At 36.2% G+C, this 23,592-nt stretch overlaps 1 protein-coding gene across 1 annotated transcript in view; it reads right to left on the bottom strand.

Moving 5' to 3' along the window:
• Positions 1-14,650: 14,650 nt before the first annotated feature.
• Slc7a13 (solute carrier family 7 member 13) overlaps positions 14,651-23,592 on the bottom strand; it is a 10,366-nt gene continuing 1,424 nt past the window's right edge. Inside the window, 4 exon segments of the mRNA XM_015485727.2 lie at positions 14,651-15,352; positions 18,042-18,106; positions 18,109-18,402; positions 22,661-22,792. Of these exon segments, the coding sequence (XP_015341213.2) occupies positions 15,092-15,352; positions 18,042-18,106; positions 18,109-18,402; positions 22,661-22,792 (752 nt within the window). The 3' untranslated portion in view covers positions 14,651-15,091.

Consider the following 23,592-nt stretch of genomic DNA (forward strand, 5'->3'; position numbering starts at 1 on the left):
TTTTTTTTTGAGACAGGATCTTCCTAAGTTGCTTAAGACCTTGCTAAATTGCTGAGGCTGGCTTTGAATTTGGGATCATCCTGCCTCAGACTCTCATGCTGCTGGGATTATAGGCATGCTTATATCATAGGTATGATATAACATATCACTGCTTTTTAGAAACTAACATTTAGAAATGAGGAACTATGATATGCACCATGTTTATAATACATGCTGGGATTCATTTGAGAGAAGATTGCTACTAGAGGATTGTTATTAGAGGGTTCGTTATAGGGAGGATTGCTACTGCTTGGAGAACAGAGATTCCAAGGGAGGATTCAGACTGCTCCTTTTAATAACAAAGACAGAGACAAAGAAAAGAGATATTATAAACAAATATGTAGAAATGGAGCTATAAATTAAATGTTAAAGGAATGGCAACCAGATCAATTTAATCACAACATGAGTATAAACCAGGAAATCATAAAATGTAAGGTCAACAGAGACTGCCATTTATAAGAACCTGAGGTAGGAGGTGAAGGAGCTATTGTTTCCCTTGGGCGCTTTCTATGAAACTGGTATTTCATGTTTTTTTAGGGTGACATATTTACAGGATGACTTTTAAGACTATGATAAATATTTAAGAAATAAATGTGAAATCGAAACTTGAGAAACTTAAAGGTTGAAGAATAATACTATTTTAATAAACAACACATCCCTTTACTAGCATTATTCATTCTCTTTCCACCAACCATGCAATTTCTCCAATGGACCCAGGTATCTTTCTCAGGTGTGGGAATCTGGCTATCTATTGGTAAAATGTTATGTGAAGGTAGAAATGAAACAAACACTGACAGAGATTTAGGTTCAGCTCTTGGCTCTGTCACATGCTAACTCTGGCCATAGGAATGTCAGGATCTTCTTTTATAAAATAGTTTTATGTGGGTCTTACAGTCTTTACTCTTGACCTTGTAGGGACAGGACTGGGGGATAGGGAGGCTGGGGAAGGAGAAGATGAGCCAGTCATTCAGCACCATTAGTTCTTTAACTCCATCTTCTCATTCAAAAGCTGAAAGGCTCAATTACCTGCTATTGAATTGAGCCCTGAGAGTGGTAAGGAATTTCTATTGCCTGGCACAGAAAATTCTAAGTAAAATTTAAGCATCCTTATTTGTGCTCAAGGTTTTGGTGATAAAATCAAAATAACACAGATGTAGGGAGTTATCTTATATAACTCTTCTGTTGGAGTTATCTTATATAAGAATACGGAGTTAACCAAGCATGCATGTATAGATGAATGAATAAGCAAATTGTGGAAGATAAATACAATGGAATAAAATTCAGTTTTATAAGGGAAGGAATTGCTGATACATGCTACAACATGCATGAGCCTTGAAGTCCATAAGACTAAACAAAATAATCCAGTCACAAATGGACAAATACTCTTTGATTCCACTTACGTGAGCTTCCTAGAGTAGTCAAAATTACAGAGATGCAAAAAAGAATTCAGTTGCCAGGGGCTAAGGAGAAGCAATGCAGAGCAAGTGTTTCAGGTAGGGAAAATAAAAAGGTCTGGGAATGGATAATGCAATGTTTGCATGACGATGTGAAATGTGTTTAAGGCCACAGAAATGGATATTCAAAAATTGTTACAGTGGTAAATTTATATTATGTGTATTGTACCACAAAAAAATATATGGACTTGAAATTCCCTAGTCTTCAAGGTGTCCTCAGAGAGTATTTCCTAAGTCAATGGATTGTCCTACATAGACCCTCTTGATGTTTCTTATGCTCCTATCTCTGTCCCTCCACAAAGTCTCAACTTTCCCCTTCTTGATCTTCTTCCTTCCCCACTTCTTGGGCACTACCATACCACCAGCAGTTAGACATTCATAGGCTTTCTCTGGCATCTGGGAAATGTTATTTGCTTCTAGCACAAGTTTTGAATCATAGTCATTCTCCACTTCCCCCAGGGTCCACTATTGGGTAGAGAAGAAGAGGCAGCTTCAAGCCTCAGAAATGAGAAGATGATGAAGATAATCTTCCTCATGTGTGTTGGAATTTGAGGTTTTGGTTTGTTTTTCTTTGATTGTCTTTGAGAATATAAAATAAGTCAAAAGCATCCCTTCATGAATCTATGTTAAGAGATTCATATCTCCCCTGGTAGCATAACTTCAGGTTTATGTAAAAGAACTGATGCCCTCTTCTCAGTTGTTTTTCAAAACTTTTCCATGAATTTAGCCTGAGAAGGTTCCATGATTGTGGTGAGCCGTTTCTGCCGTTTATGCAAATTATGGTCGCCATTACAAGATGGCGCTGGCTCTGCTGTGGTCTGTGATAAACAACTCCTTGTTTGGGAGAGTTGGCACATGACTTTTCATCACTCTATGAGAAAGCTCCACGTGGCTGCTTTGCATTGGGGCTTGAGATGCTTTATTAAGGCTGGGAGGGGCATCCGAGAGAGAGAACTGAAGAGAAAGAGAACTGAGGAGAAGAACTGTCAGGGGCCTGAATAAACTGCTGAAAGAAGATTCCTGAGTGTTGCGTCTTCCTTGCGGGCAAGGGGGCGCTACACATGATCAATTAAACCTTCTCCCAAATTAGAGTACCCTAATCCATCCAAGTCCCACCCAAGTCAAGAATATGGGACAATTGATAGTCTTACCATATTGGCCTAATAATGAGAAATAAAAACAATATTGGTGATACCTCTACCAGCTCCTGACACAGGTACTTAACATATTGTGGACATTATGAAGATCAGAATATAGGCTGGGTGGGTATCCCATACCTGTAGTCATAGCTACTGAGGAGGCTGAGGCAGGAGGATCACTTGAATCCATGAGTTTGAGACCAGCCCAGGAAACATAGCAAAACCTCATTTAAAAAAAAATCAGAAAGATACATAAATACCATGGTAAAATTTTAAACATTGCTATAATATTAATAGGGTATACATTATGGAATTTTGGTCAGAGGAATGATCTGTGCTTCAAAAAAAAAATGAAATTAGTATCAGTGAAGAAGATGGATTGGAAAAGAATGCAACTAGATGAAAGAAGATTAATTGAGAGGGTATTGCAGTAATTGCTAGACTCATACTAAAAGAAAAAAAGTGGCTACGTCAGAAACACTGTTCAGGTAGAACTAAGAGAATTCAGATAGCTGACAGAATATGGAGAGTGAGGGAAGGGAGGGCTCAAAGATGACGGGTGAGTATGATTCTAGTTGCTGGAGGATATTGTTGCCACTAGCTGAGAGGTGAAAGTAGAGTAGATTTGGTAAAGAAGATGTTCTAATTTTATATCTGCTGCCTTTGAAATGCCAGTGAAATATTCCACTACAACAGCTCAAGTATACAGACATAAATATTAGGGTGCAGTTTGGCAACAATGTTACACTGTATTGAATCAATGGAGATCAGCTCAACTAACATGGGACTTGTTGATATGTTATCCTCCATGTTGGGTGACTTTTAGAGGAAAATCAAACATTTAGAAATCATTTTTGTTACTAAAAAAGCAAGTTGAGAAAAAGTTGATTTTCAGGAAAAGAGAAAATATAAATTATCACTAAATCCCTGAAGGGTTGCCTTTGACAATTTATAGAACATGTGCTATCACTGACCTGGAGACCAGATGATGCGTTTGTCTGTGTGGTGTGTTAATTATATTCCTGCTTCTCTAGGTTAGTTTCTATTTCCTTTGCTCTTCTGTATAGTTTTTTTTTTTTAAGACTTTCTTGTCTTTCTGTTTTTCTACATTCTGAAATGTACCCTTTCAAAAATATGAAAATAATATTTATTAGCAATTTCCTTTAATACATTCCACTTTTTCACAAGCAGCTAACCATGTCTAATCCGTCCTCAGAATATTGAAATGATACAACAGAAAACTGGCAAGATGTAGTGGGAGAAAGGGTGGGAGACAAGAAGTTGTGAGATACGCAATACAGGAAGGTTATTCTGCACAATCTCAAGAGTACTTCTAAGACTGTGGCATGAGCTCTGATTTGCAGCTCTGGTTCTAATGATTAGCATTATAGTTTTTATAGTAGTACATTTTCTGTTACTGTATAAAATACCCAAGGTTTGTTAACAAAAGGAAAAGAGGTTTATGTAGCTTATAGTTTGAGAGGCATAAAAACAAACAGCATGTTGTCAACTCTGGTACAGTTCTCTTATCTACAACACAGCATGGCAGACAGTATCATGTGGAGTGCATATATGAAGGAGAGATCCCACAGTGAGAAAGAAGCTAAAGAGATTCAGGGGTCAGGCTTGCTCTTTTACAACAACTAATTCTTGCAAGAACTAACTCAGGGTCCCACAAGAACCACTTTGATCACTTCTGAGGTCAGTGCTTCCAGTGACCTAAACACCTCCCACTAGTCCCCTTAGTTTCACACCATCTCCCAGTACTACCAAGCTTGCAACACATAAATAAACCCTTAGGGTTGGTGGGGGCACACCATAGCAGTTTTCAACTTTGCTGAACATTTTCTAGTATCTTTTAAAGGGAGTCTTGATACTTTTGGACTGAAAGATAATTATCTCTCAAAATGTCAGAAATTCTTCCATCCATCCTGTCTTGCTAAAAAAAAATAAAAATAAGTAAAGCCTGAATGTCTGATTGAATGGTTGACATGTTCTTTCTATAGTTGCCTGATTCAGAGTAGCATCTAAAGACAATCTAAATAATAGCCTCTGTGCAATAGCTATTTTATATAGCACATATATTAGCAATACCCACTCACATTTATTGAACACTTATTATAGGTTAGGCAATTTTTATGCATAATTTCATTTAACTTTCACAACAATTCTAAGAGGATGGGATCTTGTCACATCAGAAATTCAAAAATCCAATGTAGAGAGTGATAACTGCTATTCTTAGACTTTTTGCATACCTTAACTTAGACATTTTTGGCTGGATATTCTCTTATAGTGGAGTTTGAGCTCTCATTTTACTAATATTACTGCCACTGAAAATTTCCTCAATGCAGACAGGCTCAACCCAAATCATCCATGCTGTCCCTTCTGGAATTACAGATTCACAAGTTTGTGAATGAACTTTTGTCCTCATCAGACCACAAGCTAAGTCCTCCCCTGACTGGCACTTGAAGGCTACTAATCCCCTGGGACTCAACAAGGGACATTTTCCAGCTCATCTACAAGGTGAAGAAAGCTGATGGCACTGTCCCATTAGTGGCTTTCTTTCTCTCAACCACAGATATGTGCCCATGATCTTTCGATAGCTTTTTAGAAGAGCAAAAAAAAGAAGCTACAGAATTAATTCTTCGATGACTTTGGCTTTCTGAAGCCATATGTCTAAGGTTCAGCCTTTAGGCTCATAAAATATTTAAACATAAGTCATTTACTTCTTTCCAGACAACTTTACACCAATTTAATAATTGGTTTAAGTCATTCCTTTTATAAAAGGCAATTTGGATTCTGTTGAATCAGCCATCAAAAACATCACGAAGGTTTGAGCTGTTGCTTTGTAAAATATGATTTCTGTAGAACTTGTAATCAGGCTTTGTAAAAATTACAAAACAAGAATGGGCTTTGAGTTCAGGTATGACGTCAAGAGGTATGTGAGCCAGAATTTTTCAGTGAAAAACACAATGTGTACTTCCTATGAGCAAAAGAAAATAATATTATCTTTCAGTGTTATGTATTTCTTTTAAAAATATAAACTGTTGTGATAAGATTGGGATTAACAGACAATGAAATTCTAGTTGAAATTGTGCTTGTGCTCAGGATGTGCCCATTAATTCAGAAGGGGACAGAATCACAGAGGCCCTAGGCTTTTATGAGAAACACCTTGTTCTGTAGAAACCTCTTCAGTGCATTCCATTTGTTTTAATGAGTTCTGTTAATGGCAAAATGCTAAGTGCATGTTATATAAATTGAAATTCAAAGCTATATACACATGTAAGATGCTCAGATACAATCCAAGATGAGAGACAAGATCTGTCCTTAATACCATTTAAAGAGATTTCTCATGAGGGACTCCAAGAATTTTCCATGATGCAATGAATTACTTACACCAGCACTATAAAAACAAATAAACAACAACATAAAATCTAGCCATGAAATAGAAGCAGTAGTAATAAAAAGACTTCCAACAAAGAAAAGTCCAGGAGCAGATGGATTCTCACTGAATTCTACCAGACTTTTAAATAAGAACTAATGCCAATGCTCCTCAGATTGTTCCATGAAACAGAACAGGATGGAACACTTCCAAATTAATTCTATGGGGCCAGTATCACCCTCATACCAAAACTGGATAAGGAACACATCAAGGAAAGAAAACTACACACCAATATCCCTGATGAATTTATATGCAAAAACCCTTAGTAAATTATTAACAAATCATATTAAATAATATTAAGAAGGTTATACATCATAACCTAGTTGATGTTTATCCCAGGGATGTAAGGATGGCTTAACATATTCAAATAAATAAATGTAATCCCCCCATCCCTGTAAACAGAATTAAGGACAAAAATCACTTAGTCATTTCAATTTTTGCACAGAAAATCAACAAAATTCTGCTCCCATTCATGATAAAATCACTGAAGCAACTAGGAATAGAGGAACCTATTTCAATATTATAAAGAGTGTATACATCAACCCTAAAGCCAACATCATAGTGAATGAGGGAAAATTGAAAGCATTTCCTTAAACTCTGTACTAAGATAAGAATGTCTACTCTGATCACTCCTATTCAATATAGTACTAGAAAATCTAGCCAGAGCAATTAGGCAAGAGAAGGAAATAAAGGTATAAAAATAGCAAAGGAAGAAGTCAAATGATCACTGTTTGCAGATGATATAATCCCATACCGAGAAGATCTGAAAAACTCCATGAGAAGACAGGTAGAGCTAATAAACAAATGTGGCAAAGTAATGAAATCTAAGCACAAAAGTCAATAGCTTTCCTATATGCTAATATTTAATCTGCTGAGAGAAAAATTGGGAAAACAATTCCATTCACAATAACCTCAAAAAAAAAAAGTACCTAGCAATAAATCCAATGAGGAAAACATCTCTACAATGAAAACTACAGAACACTGAAGAAAGAAATTGAAAAAAACACAAGAAGACGGAAAGATCGCCCATGTTCATGGATAGGCATAATCAATACAGTTAAAATGGCCATACTACACAGATGCAGTTTAGGTTATCGGAAAAATACCAATGATATTCTTCACAGAACTAGGAAAAAATACAGTCCTAATATTTATTTGGAAGAATAAAAGACCCATAATAGCCAAAGCAATTTTAAGCCAAAAAATATATATATAATGCTGGAGATATTACAATACCTCCAAATTATATTATATTATATTACAGAGTTCTAGCAACAAAAACTGCTTAGTACTTGCATAAAAACAGACATATAAACCAATCATACAGAATGGAAGACATAGAGACAAACCCACACATCTACCATCATCTAATCTTTGACAAAGGTACCAAAAACATACACTGGAGAAAAGATAGCCTTTTTAACAAATGGTGTGAGAAAATTGGTTGTCCATATGTAGAAAAATAAGAAGAGATCCATATCTCTCACCTTGCACAAAAGTCAACTCAAAACAAATGAAAGACATGGGACTTAAACAAGAAACTATGCAACTCCAAGAAGAAAAGGTCAACATTCCAACCTACGGATGCAGTCAATAATTTTCTCAGTAGAACCCCTAAAGCTCAGGAAATAATGCCAAGATTTAATAAATGGAATGGCATCAAATTAAAAAGCTTCTGCCCAGCAGAATAAATAATTAAGAATATAAAGAGAGAACCTACAGGATGGGAGAAAATCTTTGCTAGCTACTCTTCTGACAGAGGATTAATATCTGTAAAAGAACTCAAAAAACACCCCCCCTTAAAAAAACCCACATAACCCAATTAATAAAGGGGAAAATGAACTAAACAGATCTCTCTCAAAAGAAGAAATACAAGTTGCCAACAAATATATGAAAAAATGTTCAACATCCTTAGCAATTAAGGAAAGCAAATCAAAACTACACTGAGATTTCTGATTCACTTGTTAGAATGACAGACATCAAGAATGCAAACAATAAAAATGCTAGAGAGGATATGGAGAAAATAATATTTTACACTGATGGTGGAATTGTAAATTAGTATAACTGCTATAGAAATTGGTATGGAGATTCCTTAAAAGACTTGGAATGAGACCACCTTATGACCCAGCTATACCACTCGTCAGTGTTTATTCTGAAGAATTAAAGTCAGCATACTAAACCAATACATGCATACTCATATTTATAGCAGCATAATCCATAACAGCCAAACTATGGAATTGCCCTAAGTATCCATCAATGTGTGAATGAGTAAAGAAAATGTGTATATAGACACATTTGAGTTGTTATTGTTTAGATATAAGGTGTTACCCAAAGGCTTACATGAGAGACAATGCAAAAAAGTTTAGAGGTGAAATGATTGAATTATGAGAGCCTTAACCTAATCAGAGCATTAATTCACCGATAGGAATTAACTGGGTGGTAACTATAGGCAGGTAAGTCATGACCAGAGAAGCTGGGTCCAGGTCAGGGGGCTATATTTTGTCCTTAATGAGTGGAGCTCTCTCTCTGCTTCCTGATTATAGCATCCTCAGTTGCTTTACTCTTCCACACACCTTCTGCCATGATGCTCTGCCTCACTTTAGGCCCAGAGCAATGGAGTCGACCCTCTATGAACTGAGATCTCTGAAACTATAATCCCTTCATAAGCCTTTTCTCTTCTAAAATTGTTCTTGTCAGGTCTTTTGGTCACAGAGGCAAAAAAGCTGACTAAAACAGGAGTTCTATTCAGCCATAAAGAAGAATGAAATTATGTCATTTGCAGGAAAATGGGTGGAGCTTGAGATCATTAAGTTAAATAAAATAAATCAAACTCAGAAAGTCAAGGGTTGTATGTTTTCTTTCATATGTGGATGCTAGAGAGGAAAAAGGAAAAGAAAAGTAGTGGTAGGAAAATCTCATAAAAATTGAAGTGACATCAGTAGAGTAGAGGAAAGGGACTAGGGGGAGGTAGGAGGGAAGAGTAATAAAAAATACTGGGAAAAGATATTGACCAGATTATGATGTCATATGATGTATTCATGTACAAATACTTAATAATGAATCCCATCATGTATAACCATAGTGCACCAATAAGAATATGGAAAACAATAAAAATTAAAATTCAAGAAAAAAAATTTAAAATGATAAGGCCTATCTTATGTGTATTTTACCACAATAAAAAATACTAAAAAGTGGTTAAAAAAAAAAAAACATAAAACGGGCTATTTTCCCCATAATAAGTTGCAAATACAATGTTTTATGGAGAATTCATATTTTGCCACTTACTATTCTAAGTTCTCCAGAGAAACTATATTACATTTTTCATAGCATGTGTTTGGATACCACACTACTGTTTCTTCTAGCAATTTAAAGTAGTACCAATCAGCACTAAAAACTGTTGACATTCATTAGTTTATTCACTTATTCATTTATTCTTTCATTTATTCATTTATAAAAATGTATTTGATATCTATTATGTTCCTTGTTTTAAAATTTTTATGGGGCATTTACATATGCCAGATGTTGGACTTTAAAAAAGAGCTGTGCATACCTCCAAATCATAGGTGTTTTCAAGATGACTATTTAAATGAAAAATAAAATAGAGGTCTTAATTTAAAATATTAACTTCCATATCTTTGACATTTACCATGTGCCAATCACTAAGGAAAACACTTCTTATTTTCAAAATTTTATCTTATTTAATTCTCATAAAAATCTAAGTGGCAGGCATTAAGTACAATGTGTAGATCATAAAACCAGCTTAAAGAGATTGATTACAAACTTTCATCACTAAGTGATCTTAAGCACCTTATATTTGACCTTTTTTTTTTTTTTTTTCAAGTTAAACCATTTTTGGTTTGAAGGAGAAAAGTTAGGTAAAAGTGTCTTACTCTGTGGCTTAATTGAACAACATGTTCAATTAAGCCACAGAGTAAGAAATCTGAAAGCAGGCAATTCCAGGATTGCAGAAGCTCTGTTTCACCCTGGTTCCCCTAACTGGTTTCAGGGTCACAGAACAGTCAGCACAGATTTAAGCGTCATACTTCCACACTAAGAAAGGAACGGATGGAGAATTTTTTCTGGTTTCTTTCAATCAGGAAGGAGATAATTTTATAAACTCTACTAGACTTTAGCTTCGGGTTGGATCTTAAATATCCACCCAAGCCTGGTGTGTTGAAGGGTTGGTCTCCAGATAATGGTGCTATTGGGAGGTTTGGAACCTTTAGAAAGTGAGAGGAAGTTAGGTCATCAGGTGAATGCCCTTGAAGGGAATATTGCGTGCACGCACATACACCCACTCCACATGCCTCCACCTGCTTTGCTTCTTGGCCACCATGAGGAGAGCAGCTTTCTTCTGTCACTGTGGGCTTCTCCCATGATGCTTTGCCTCACCTTAGGCCTTCAAGCAACCAAGCCAAGTGATCATGAACCGAAACCGTGTATGAAAATAAACTTTTCCTCCTTTTAAGTTGTTTATCTCAGGTATTCTGTCACAGCAACACAAAGCTAACAACAGCTTTCCTTGCCATTTCATTGGCAAAAATTGGGTCACGTGTGTGTACCAAAGCACAGGGCAGAAGGGATGGAATTTAATGATTGGCTAAGATTATTTGTGATTCATTCCTTGAAGCTGAATATGATTTTTTTTTCTTTTTTGAGACAAAGTCTTGTTAAAAAAAAAAAGTCCCAGGCTGGACTCAAACTTACAACCCTTCTGCCTTTGGCCTCTCAAGTACGTGGAATAATTTTGCCTTTTTCACATATAAAAATAACTTCTCTTAGCAAGGAAGACAAGGGGAAACAATAGGTCTCACTCTCACACTAAAGTGCCTCTAGAGCCGGGCACAGTGACACACCTATAATCCTAGCTACTCCAGAGGCTGAGATGGGAGAATAACAAGTCTGAAGCCAGCCTGGGCAACTTAGGGAGACCCTGTTTCAAAAACAAAAATTTTGAAAAGGTCTCAAGTCTGAGTGGTAGAGTACTTGCCCAGCATGCATGAGCTCTGGGATTCAATTCCCAGTAGTGCAAAATAAAATAATATTTCTTTTGCTACTATCAGCCAATTTCTTGTGAACTTGCCACTGAACAAAAGTTTCCCTGGGAAATGTTATTGACCTGTCATACTTGCCTAGGTGGTATCAGACTCAGTCTTAGAATAGGTGTGTCTCAACCATCATTTATACGAAAGATGTAGGAGGAATAACAAAAGTAAAATATTTTTAGAACAAAGGAAGTGATAGTTCTGCTTTACCCGGCCATAGTCAGACCATATCTAGAGAGACTGCATTGCTTACAGAATAAAAATTAAAAGAGAGAATATTGGGAGGGGAGGGCTTAATCTGGAGGAGACTGAGAGCCATGATATGGTTGTCACCAAATTCTGAAAGGATATAATGTGACAGAGTATTAGACTTACCCAGTAGAAAGACATTACATGAAGATCATGTTAGGTAAAGGTTTAGAAATGCACATCTGTCCAAAGATGATGATAACACCAGTTATCGGTGAGTCCTGCTTCCCCTCTTGTTGAAGTTTGTTAGAGAAGCACGCCGAGGCAATCATATAAAGCAGGGTTTATTTTAAAAGGGGAAACATAGACTTCTCTCGCAAGGGAGAGGGGGACCAGAGCTGGTATCCTGGTATCCCGAGAAGCAAGGTGTTCTGCCCTTTTTATGTCCTAGGCTTCTTTTATTCTCCTGCTCTCTTCCCCTTATCTTTCTCCTTCCTGCTCAGTGGTGTGGCCAAAAGATGGGAAACAGGTGGGCTGAAGGCGGAAGGGCAGGATGGTGCAGCCCAGAACACATTAACAACCATATAGCTCCCTGTAGAGAGGGATAATTCCTGGGACAGGTTGCCTTAGCAACAGGTTGGAGCAGGGGCAGGTTCTTTGGAGAAAGGGCTCTGAAGCAATTAACATTTCAATCCCTCAGGGGGCAGTCTCCAATTTCCAGGGCTCACTCAAAATTGGCCTCCTTGATCCAAACTGACTGAATTTACCTATCTATACTGACTGCCTATCTAATTCTGGCTTCATTGGGACCACCATCTTTACCCAGTATTGATTCCCTGACCCCTGAAAATATGCAGGCATAGGAGTGTGAGCTATTTTGCAGGGGGTGATGGCCTTAAAGCTTTCTTTTAATTCTGACATTAATCAAATATGTATTTCTTCTCACTTAGAATTTAAACATTTTCAGGTCCTCAGAATCTGAAGTTGTGATCCTGAATCTACTAAATATGAATGGCTTCTATGGAACTAAGCTCAAGAAGCATTTTTTTTTTTTTTTTGCCACACACTATGTTGAAAGTTCACAGGAAGAGGAAAGTTAAGCTGTTGTATAGATATGGCACAGGTTTCCTATGTAGAGAAAGTTGAACCGTATTGCCCACAAGGGTAACTATCTTAGGAAATGAATAAGTAATATGATATACATAGATGTATCTATCCTGCTAACTTGAATATGTTGGCTAAACTTGAATGTTTAGCAACATATATGCCAAAAGGGGAAGGAAGTTGGATGCAGTGGTACACACCTGTAATCCCAGCTGCTTGGGAGGCTGAGGCAGGAGGGTCACTAGTTCAAAGCCAGCCTCCACAATTTAGTGAGGCCGTAAGCAACTTGATGAGACCTTGTCTCTAAATAAAATACAAAAAAGAGCTGGGGATGTGCCTCAGTGGTTAAGCGCCCCTGTGTTCAATCCACAGTACCCCCCCCCCAAAAAAAAAGAAGGAAGGAGTGTCAATAACTGAGAAGATTTGTTGTTAGAAAGCAGCAACAGGAAGTCTAAATTGAATGAGTAAGCTAAGTTAATTTTATCAGTCAGGGCTCTCCAGAGAAACAGAACCAACCAACGCATGTGTACATGGAGAAGGGGGCACCAATAATTCAAAGAAATAGCTACGGGATTATTGAGGTTGTGGTGTGGGCTGGCCGGCTGGAGAACATGTATTGCAGTTCAAGGTCAAAGACCAGCTGCTGAGAAGTCCTTCCTGCTGGTGGATGTGGGGTGGAGAGTCCACTTTTGTTCTATTATGAGCTTCAATTGACTGAATGAGGCCCATCCACACCAGGGAGGGCATTCTGGTTTATTCAAAGTCCTCTTACTTAATTTGCTAACCTCATTCAAAAACCATCTTTGTAGAAACATCCAGAATAATGTTTGACCAAACGTCTGGTTAGTATGACTCAGTGCAGTTGACACATAAAATTAGCCATCGATAATTTCCAGCTTGCTCTTGTTCCTTGCCCATCCAGGCACGGGGGCACTCTCCTGTAGTCCCAAGTACTTGGGAAAGCTAAGGCAGAAGGACAATTTGAGCTCAGGAGTTTGAGGCCAGCCTAGACAAAATAACAAGAACCCATCTCAAAACAAAAAATAAAATTTAAAAAAGAAAGAGAAGGAAGAGGAGAATAGAAAGGGGAAAGAAAAGAGGAAGGAGGAGGAGGAGGAGGAGGAGGAAGTACTGGAGGTGGAGGAGGAGGAAGAGGAAATGATTAACTATCACATTAGAGGATGGCTCCTTACACTTGACAAGAGGCATCTGTGGATGCCACCTTTGAGGCACAAAAAGATGAGCAACAGAGCTGCCTAACAAAGATTGCTCAATGTCTTCTGATATTGCCTCTCTGCTTTCTTTCTTTCTTTTTTTGAACAAACTATTCTTTTTTTAATATTTATTTTTTAGCTTTAGGTGGACACAGTATCTTTATTTTACATTTATGTGGTGCTGAGGATCGAACCCAGCGCCTCTTACATGCTAGGTGAGCACTCTACCACTGAGCCACAACCTCAGCCCCTGCCTCTCTGCTTTCTGAAAATGTTAGGTCCCAAGACATTAGTAACTCCATTTTGGTTCTGGTACTCTATCTTGACCAGAAACCAAAACTTATAAACTGCCAAGAAATAGAAACTTAAGATACCCTGTTCCCATACCCTACCCCGACTTCAAGATCCCTAAATACAAAAATGTGCTGTTACCCAACCACCTGCACCCAAGGTCAATTCTAGTTTGCTGCACCCAAGGTCATTTCCAGCTTGCTTTTGTTCCTTGTCCAAAAGATATTTAAGCTTCCATTCAAGTGGTGGTGCTGCTGCTGCGCCTTGAAGAAGGGCAGCCTGGCAGACATTCTCTGTCAAACCTTTGCTGGAACTCAGAGCTTGTGTCTCTGGTGGATATTTGCATCAGCTACCTTAACAGAAAGGACATCTCTTAACCCAGATCCTTTAAAACTCTACATTAAGTAGAGAAATTTTTAAAAATTGAATGCTACCAGATGAGGGTGTCTACTGGAACGCTACTCACCCCTTTCACACAATTTTTATACATACAATAAACACAGATTGTAAATGGGTCAAATTTTAGTCCAGGAAAGACATGGTAAGATTGTTCTTCTAAGGAACCTCTGAATTTAAAGAAAGGCAACCAAATGAAGATCATTTAAAAACTTATGCTTCTAAAAATAACAATTAGGTTAAAAATATATACCATTAGAGGGGAAAAGCTAACAGAACAAATGGAATCATTCTTTATAACTTCAAATCAGCACCCCCCAAAAAAATAGACTTACGATGAAGAGAATGCGTTATTTATTTTTAGTCATGAACTTTTACTATTAGAGCAGTACAAATTCAGTAGAAAAGGGATGCGATACAGAAAAAAAATGAGAAAATGTGATAGCATCAATATATCAAGCTATGCAAACTGATTTAAGTTTATTATCAAACAAAACAGAGGTTTAGTGATGCATAATTATTTCTCTATGAATTTAAAGCCAGGTTCTGTCTTTTACACATATTATTTCATTTGAAAAAGTTGTCATGGGAATTTCACTGTTAATATCCCATAGTCTGTTTTGTATTTTTTGGAAGGCTATTTTTTTAAAATATATTTTTGGTTGTTGATAAACCTTTATTTATTTATTTATTTATAGGTGGTGCTGAGAATCAAACTCAGTGCCTCACACATGCTAGGCAAGCGCTCTACCACTGAACTACAACTCCAGCCAGAAGGCTAATTTTTTAAAGTATCTACTTCTGTCTCTTCATCAGATACATCAGGAATGCAAACATTAAATAGTAATTGTAGATAGCAAGTCATCTTCTCAAACCAAACCAACTTCAATTTAAAATATACTAAAGGTATGTAAAACAGCAGTCCACTGAGAAGAAACAGAAAGACATAGATATAATGCATCTTGGGAGACCTTACCAATGGTATCAAAACCATGCCCAGGTTGATGGCCATTGTTATGAATGTAAATGGCAAAAACACCTAAAAAGAGCAAAATTTTAAAGAATAATAATTAGATATGAATATTCATGTATGATACATACATATTTATGTAAACAGAAAATAAGGCATAAATTAATGATACAAAATAGGCTAAATTGGCTATTAAGTTAGATAAACCAGGCTTAGAACTTTTGATAAATGCCTGAGTAAGAGGAAATGATTAAGACTCTAATCTGTAAGGTTAGGTTGGAGGGATGCATGCAGCCTTTGATTGTTCGTGCCTGGAAATAATTATGACTATGTGCTGGTAAAATAACCATCTGATGATCTTGATGGCATGAATTTGTTCAGAAGGAGTTTCTAGGGCCAAGGGAAGGTCACAACCATCTTCCCTGGAAAATATTTCAACTTAGTAAAAAATTCAAAACAAAAACATAAAGACCATTTAGACTCTCTGTTACATTGGTAAATACTGGTAGGTAAAAAATTATGACTTTATAAGCTCAGCATATTAAGAAAGAAACCAAAAACTTGACTCAAACAGTTCTCCCTGTTTTTTTGTTTATCCAAAAATCTTAAAGATCCATCCTTGGCACCTGCTTTGTGTTAGGGTTAGAGAGATCCTATATTACCCATTCTAGGGAGATAATATCAGTCATTTTTGAGATGAATTTATACCCTTAAAATATAACACATCTAGTCACAATTTATGAAACACTTTAATGAGAGGGTCCTTCATTTCGGGCTTTAATGAATGAAGAATCTCCTCCTAATTTCAAAAATACCCCTAAGATAACGATCATCCTACAGCTCAACATTAGTTGTCAAATAATAGAGAAAGGAAGAAAAAGCACTAATGTGGGAAGACAAGAAAATTTTAACCTTGTACTTGGCCTTCCTTTTGTCACAAACATAAGTCAAATAATAATATAAAAAATAATAACCATTAATGTCTGACCCTGGATTGTTATCATGCCTTGGCTTATTTAGCATATACAACATTTCTAGGAGGCAAGTATTATCCCCATTTTAGATATGAAGGAACGGAGGGTCAGAGGTTAAATAACAAGATAAAGTACAGAAAAAAGGTGAGGAATGGGACTTGAGTCCAAGCTCTTAATGGTTATACTGTTTCTTGGCGTATTACAAATTCATAATTGATTCATAGCTTTTCTTTAATTGCATCTAACAGTGTGGGTCAGAAAACAGCAAAGAAGAGATAGACTGAAAAGATGCAGGGTGTGAAACCAGAAGGATAGAAGACCTTGGGGAGGCCCCTCCAAGGGGCAACATAGACATCAACCATGGACATCCATACCATACATCCATACATCCTCTCCCAAGGAAGCATCCTCTGGATGCCACTATGGAACAGTTAGCACACTATGGTTTTTGTGTCACCTGATTGTTTCAAGAGATTATAACCTGCCTAAAGGAAGGAGCCAAGTCTTAATTTCTTTCTCAACCCAAAGAACCTAGGAAGGTGCTTCCAATATAGTCACTTCTCAATAACAAATATTCAAATACACAACATTGAAGTGGAGGCTGGATGGAAGGAGTAAAGGGAGAACTGGAAAGATGGCTGTCAGTCAATCAAAGTTGTGATGATTGAGACATTCATTTCTTCCTCCCAGAACAGTTTCTTTTATTTTGTTAAATACTCTGAAGAGACTGCCTAGTTCAAATCTTGGTTTGAACTAGGACCTTTAGAGGAATTAGCTCCATGCTATGTGAGCTCTTGTAGGAGTGACCTGGTTCCTCTAAACTCATTTCCTTGTCTGTAAAATGGATCAGAAGTATTCAACTTTTTGTTTTTTTGTTTGTTTGTTTGTTCAGTTTTGGTAACAGAGATTGAACCCAGGGGCTCCTAACCATTGAGCCACATCTCCAGCCCCTTTTATTTTTCGAGACAGAGTCTCACTAAGTTGCTTAGGGCCTTGCTAAATTGCAGAGGCTGGCTTTGAACTCGTGATTCTCCTGTCTCAGCCTTCCAAGCTGCTGGAATTACAGGTGTGCATCACTGAGCCTGGCTAGTATACACCTTTTGTATTATTGAAGGAATTAAAGGTGATCATCCAAGCAAATCTTTGCACATACTACCTAGCCAACCAAAACTATTGGATATCTGTTAGGACATCTTTCCCTATCATATCCTTTATGCTGCTAAGTTTTTGCTTATATCTTTTTCTATGGTTAAAGTACTGTCACCTCTCCTGTGAAATGCTTCATCATCTAGACTGAAAGTAAGTTTAAAAGTAGCAAAGTTGAAATGATGAAATTAGTTAAATGATCAAAATCAGTTAAATGATCAAAATAAGCTGATGTTTCTGAACAGTAGATGTCATCCTTTGTGATCTCACTTTGCCTCTTCTCTTTCTCGTTTGCTGAATTTTACCCCAAATGTGGAAGAAACTTGTTTGTATAAATAGCTAGATAAGTAAACCAAGTAATCTCTGGTCAAAAGACACATAATGATCTGTCCCATCACCCAGAGAATTATCTTTCTAATGAACCATTAGATGGAAACTTACAGTCTTTATACTGAGTAAAGCCTATCCAATAAAATTTAAAATAAAAAATTAAGATCCGATTATCCTTACGTGTTTCACAATTTGCTGAGTAGTAAAACATCTACTCACAGATGTCCTGACTATAATCTTCAAATACAGTTATACATAATATGTTTTATTTCACATAGAAAAAAAGTATTTAGAAAACCCACTTTTACCTTATAAGGTCTATGTAGATTCGGCTCCTGGTATCTCAGTTTTAGTATTCCCATCATTGTTAAACAGTACAGATAGAAATCATGAAATAAAGATTGTTTATCAGTTCAATTAGGTTTGTTAAGACGATCACAGTGGATGCCAGAGCAACAATCGGTAGTACAGATATTAGTGGAGAGGAGTGAATGTTGAGTGTATTAAATAACAAAGGCAGCTGGCCTTGTTGGCCTGCAATATATGTCACTCTTGTTAAGTCAAGCACATTAAACAAAAGGTTGCTATATAATGAAGCAGAAATAGCAAAAGGAATAATCCATGTTAATTGGGGGATCATTCGATCAGTCCATGTAATAGCCACAGCATCTGCAGAGAAACAAAATACATGAAAGGAAAAGTGTTAAGAAAGAGAAATGAAGCATAAGCCTTTTAATAATATTATTTTATTTGAAAACAAAAAATTTAAAGAGAATAGAAATTTGTTTTTGTTATAATGTCATATGCATATGTCCATTTTAGCCTCATCACAATTTATCATAAGTGCTTATCATGTTTATGTCTTCCCCAAAAGACCAGGAACTTTTTGAAGGCAAGGTCCCTCCATATCTTTTCTACAAAACTAGTACTTCACTCGCCAACATAGAGTGAGTTTTCAATAAATACTTGTAAAATGAATTGGTTTTATTGAACAGATGATTGAAGGCATGCTTGTTTTCTAAAACAAATGTGCAGAGTGCTGATAGATACAGTCAGAGAAAAAAAAGCACAGTGCAACCCTGTTGCCCCAGGAATGAGACTTACCACACCACGGTGTGTAATAAAATACTCAGGAAAAAGAACCAAGTACACAGAGAAAATAAATTACACAAGAATAAAAACATGTATGACTTTTGGGATTTGTCTAAATTACAGGCAGCTAGAGGTGATTTGGCTCTTCGTGGGGTCATGTGGAAATGTCTGAAGACTCTTGGTTATCACAACTAGCGGGGTAGAAAGTTGCTACTGAAACCCAGTGGGTACAAGCCAAGGATGCTACTAAACACCCTACTATGCACAGAACAGCCCTGTACAACAAAGAACTGCATAGTCCAGGCTGGGAACGTAGCTCAGTAGCAGAGCACTTGCCTAGCATGCATGAAGCCTTAGGTTTGATCCCCAGCACACACAAATATATGTCTAAAAATGTCAATGGAGTTGAAATTGAGAAACCCTGCTATACATGCTACAGATGAATCTTTAGAAAATATTCTTTTTCTTTTCCTTCTTTCTTTGTTTCTTTCTTTCTTTCTTTCTTTTTGGCTTAAAGGTGAAGAGACATTATAATATCAATTCAATATGAGGCAGTAGGTATTAAAATCACCAATGAAGATAAACATCAATTGTTGATGAAAATCCACTTGAGTTCAATTTGTACTACATAGATATATAGTAGGACAGATTATTCTATCACAGAGAAACAACTTCTCAGTTTTTCAGTGGAATAAGCACAACAGGGCCTAATGTCCCTGGGGGTAGTGCCCTCTGGGATTACACTTTGATGTGTAGGTAGGTTGGTTTCCAGGGGAACTGGACATCAGTATACTAGTTTATATAACAAAAAGACTTTTTAAATGTGACAAAATTAAAATATCATCGATGTTTACGTTCTCAAGATCTTTATTTTTAACCCATTTTTAATAGCTTCAGGAGTCATGTTGATTTTCTCTTTGATACTATTCTATAATAGTGGTTAAAATATCTCTAGTTTCAGTTCTTAATCATTTCAAAAAGAGTATTGTTAATTGTTTGTCCAGACCTCCACATAACTACCCACTTTCAGATACATTTTTAAAAATTTTTTCTTGTAATGAAAAGTAAATTCTCCAATTTCCTAGTGAGTGTCCTACAAATGTAGTAGATTATAATAGGAGGAGAATCCGGTGCAGCTCTCCCAATGTGGCTGGCAAAAATAATACATAATCTTCCTACATAATTTTTATCCAAGTGATTTTTCTCTTTTCTACTCCTTTCCATGTGCCATTTTTTCTTTTTAAAATTGTATCATATATGCTTTTGTAAAAAGTAAAATAGCACTGAATTCATGAATTAAAAAATAAATGTCCTTCTCTTCAACAATTTCTCATTCATGCACCCCAAATGTAACTACTGTTAATATCTGTGTGGATCCTATTCCACAAATTTTCTACAATTATACTGTTTAAGCATCTATGAGGGGTGTGTGTGTGTGTTTATACTTGTGTGTGTGTTTATACTTGATATTTTCAGGTGTTTTTTGTTTGTTTGTTTTGTTTTTTGCTAATAAAAAGTCATGCTTCAAATTTTAATAATCGTATTATTCTCCTCAGAGTAAATTCTTAGAAGTGAGACTTGTGAATCCAAAGGTGTAGACACTGTCAAGTAAGTAAAATATTATAAAATCACTCTCTAAAAATGATTGTATCAACTTGCAAATAATTCTTAAATTCCCACTTGAATTTCTAAATTTTTAACCACCTCTGGGTGTTTGAGACCAGCTTTCTAGAAGGTATGTCTGAAGAAGAAAACCTTCTTAGCTCTGTCTGCATACAGTTTATTTCCTGTTAAAATAATCTTGTCCTGTGCCAATATTCTCTAGTCTTAAATATGTCATCAAAACCCCAACGACACCACTGTAAGCCCTCCTGTCAGAATGTGTTAGCAGGCTTCCAGAACACTGAAATCCTAGGGCTGAAGAAAATGGAACCAGGCCTCCTCACTCCCACATTTCCATACACCTTGTTTTAGATGGTGTCCCTTCTTTCCTCACTAAAGAATATTTCCTTTCTTCTAAGAAAACAATGGATGAAGAAACAGGTCAGTTCTCCAACACTGACACAGACAAAAATGTCACGTGATTAACACCTTTGGTTCTTTTACCACTTAGAATCTAATATTTATTACAGTTGGTATGGTTTTTTTCAGTGTTCCTTGAATAAAATGTAACAACCAATCCACATTGTATTAGAGATATCCCTCTGCACTTAGAAATTCTTCACATCTTTCTGATATACCCGTTTGATTGAAACAAATGCAGCCCTCAATCCTTAAAATTTCTAATTCTTTTGTTGGTAACTTTTCTAACTAATTATACAAATTATGCACTGCACTAAAGAAAATTTGTTAAATTCAGTGTAAAAAAAAAGGAAAAAAATCACAGTACTATGCCAATTGATCATCATTGTTAACTATCTTTTTCTGTTTTATGTGAGAATATCAATTTATATTTTCTATCAGTATTGCATTATAAACATTCTTCCTTTAAGCATCATCAAAAATATTATCTTTTATGGGTTTTTTGTTTTGTTTGCAATACTGGGAATCAAACCCAGGGTCTCATGCATGCTAGGAAAGTGATCTACCACTGAGGTACATCCCAGACCCTTTTAAAGTCAGGGTTTCACTAAATTGCCCAGGCTGGCCTTGAACTTGTAATCCTCCTGCTCAGCCTGCTGAGTTGCTGGGGTTACAGATGTGCACTGCCAGTCCACAGCCTCAGAATAGTCTTTTATGTACTTTCCCCTAAATTGTGTTTATTACAAATTTATTGGATACTTTGTGATCTTTAATTTTTGCTGCCACACTTAATGATGTGATTGATGGCCATCCTTATATAGATATTTTTCATACGTAGTTCTGACTAATTTTCTTAATTTGAACTTATGCAGAAATTTAAATTCAAAAATACTAATTCAGAATTTAAATGGTCTTAGGTCTGTATTCCTGAAAGAGTAGGCATTATAAACCAAATTACAAGTGATTATAGTTAAAACACTTCATGAATTTTCCACACAAGCCCAACTGTTGTGCCACCTACAAAATTGCTGCCACCATTACAAGGCTTGAAAAGGGATTAGTCCTATAGGTGCTGGGTGACAGGTTTATCTCAGAAGGTGGTGAATTAAGGTTTAATGCTGGTGTGAGAAAATAGCTAGACTTCCGCTTTCCCTGTATTTCAATTTCTATTTTTCTTTTTATTCCTTAAATCTGCTATTTTTAAATATCTGTTTATTTCTCTAAAATTTTCTTATTCTTTTACACTGTATTCTACAATGTGAGCTTTAAAATGGTAATTTTTAGCCAAATTTCCACTATTTTCAGGGTCTTTTACCACTATAAATTTTAGAGTTAGAGTTATTAAGTATGAACTCCACAATTTTACATATTAATCATATGCATCAATTAATCATTAGTATTTACTCTTTTAATGGCTAGTATCTTCCATTTTAAATTTATCATTTCTTCTTGTCACATAGAAAAATGTCAAGAATCAAATGCTTTGAAAATTTTAGTAGATATAAACACCAATTGTACAATGTCACTGTGATAAAAAGCAATCCTGAAAGGAATAATTAATTTCTTGAATTTTACATCAGAATTACACAAACATTTTCCACATTATCAGAAAATGTATAGTCATGCTTTTAAACATGAATCTACTTTCTAAGCCAAATCACACTCCTCAGAACTCTGTTATTAGAAAATTACAAGTGTACTCTATATATAGAATAATGAAGAACAAATAGCAGTACTGACTGGTAAAGTGATACTTAAGATGTGCTGAAAGGAGCAACACTTTATTTATTGCCTTAGCCATTTGTGTACAAACCTGAAGAGAGAATTTCTCTGGGTGTCAGAACAGTCAGGTAGGAAATGTTAACCAGTAAAAACAAAACAGTCACCAGAGGTATTGCTGTAAATATGCATTTGGGAATGGTTTTGCTGGGTTTCTTCAGCTCCCCTATAAAACATGAAAGAGCAAAATCATATCTGGCAAAAAAAATCATTTCTTAAATTTATCTTTAAAATTGTTACACATTTCAAATATTAGGCTGGATTCTTCCTCCTCTACACACACACACATACACACTCACACACACAAACACAGAAGCAAGCCGCTGCACACCCATCCCACTCCAAATTTAGTGCTAAGAAAAGGGAAAGTTTCCCAAATATTTCCCATAGATGATAATTTTTTGAACATACAAAAATAAAAAATGAAATTTGAGCCCATAGTGCCTGAACCATTTGAAACCTACCTACATCTTCGTTCTCTTCTAGTAGGAACCAGGCACTGAGTTAGAGTAGTAGGAATAAAATAGTGATCAAAAACTCCACGAAATTTAACCATTGAACAATCACATAAACAAAAGTTAAGATAATGACTATTTGATCATCTGGAAACAAAGTGTTGTGGGATATATCATGCGACAATTTGATGGTCCCATTTGCCATTTCTGTTATAAATAGACAGAATGGCACTTTTTTATTCCTCAAAAATGTCATGCCCTGGCTTGCCAATGTGGCCATTCTCTTATGTGGAATGACCTTACTTTTCCTAGTTGCCTAGATGATCCCTACACAGCACAGCAAAATTACTACTTCTTCTGGGAAAGGAAGAGAGGGAAACTATCCCTGGTTGACAAAATTGTCTTTTTAAACATTTGCAAGGCTTATTTTAAAGAGAATTAAAGAATCAGTCATAGATTTTTCTCTCCCTTTCCTTTATACCAACAGTAAGTGCAAAAAAAAGGGGGGGGG

This window comes from Marmota marmota, unplaced genomic scaffold, assembly GCF_001458135.2.
Source record: "Marmota marmota marmota unplaced genomic scaffold, marMar, whole genome shotgun sequence".
Taxonomy (NCBI): domain Eukaryota; kingdom Metazoa; phylum Chordata; class Mammalia; order Rodentia; family Sciuridae; genus Marmota; species Marmota marmota.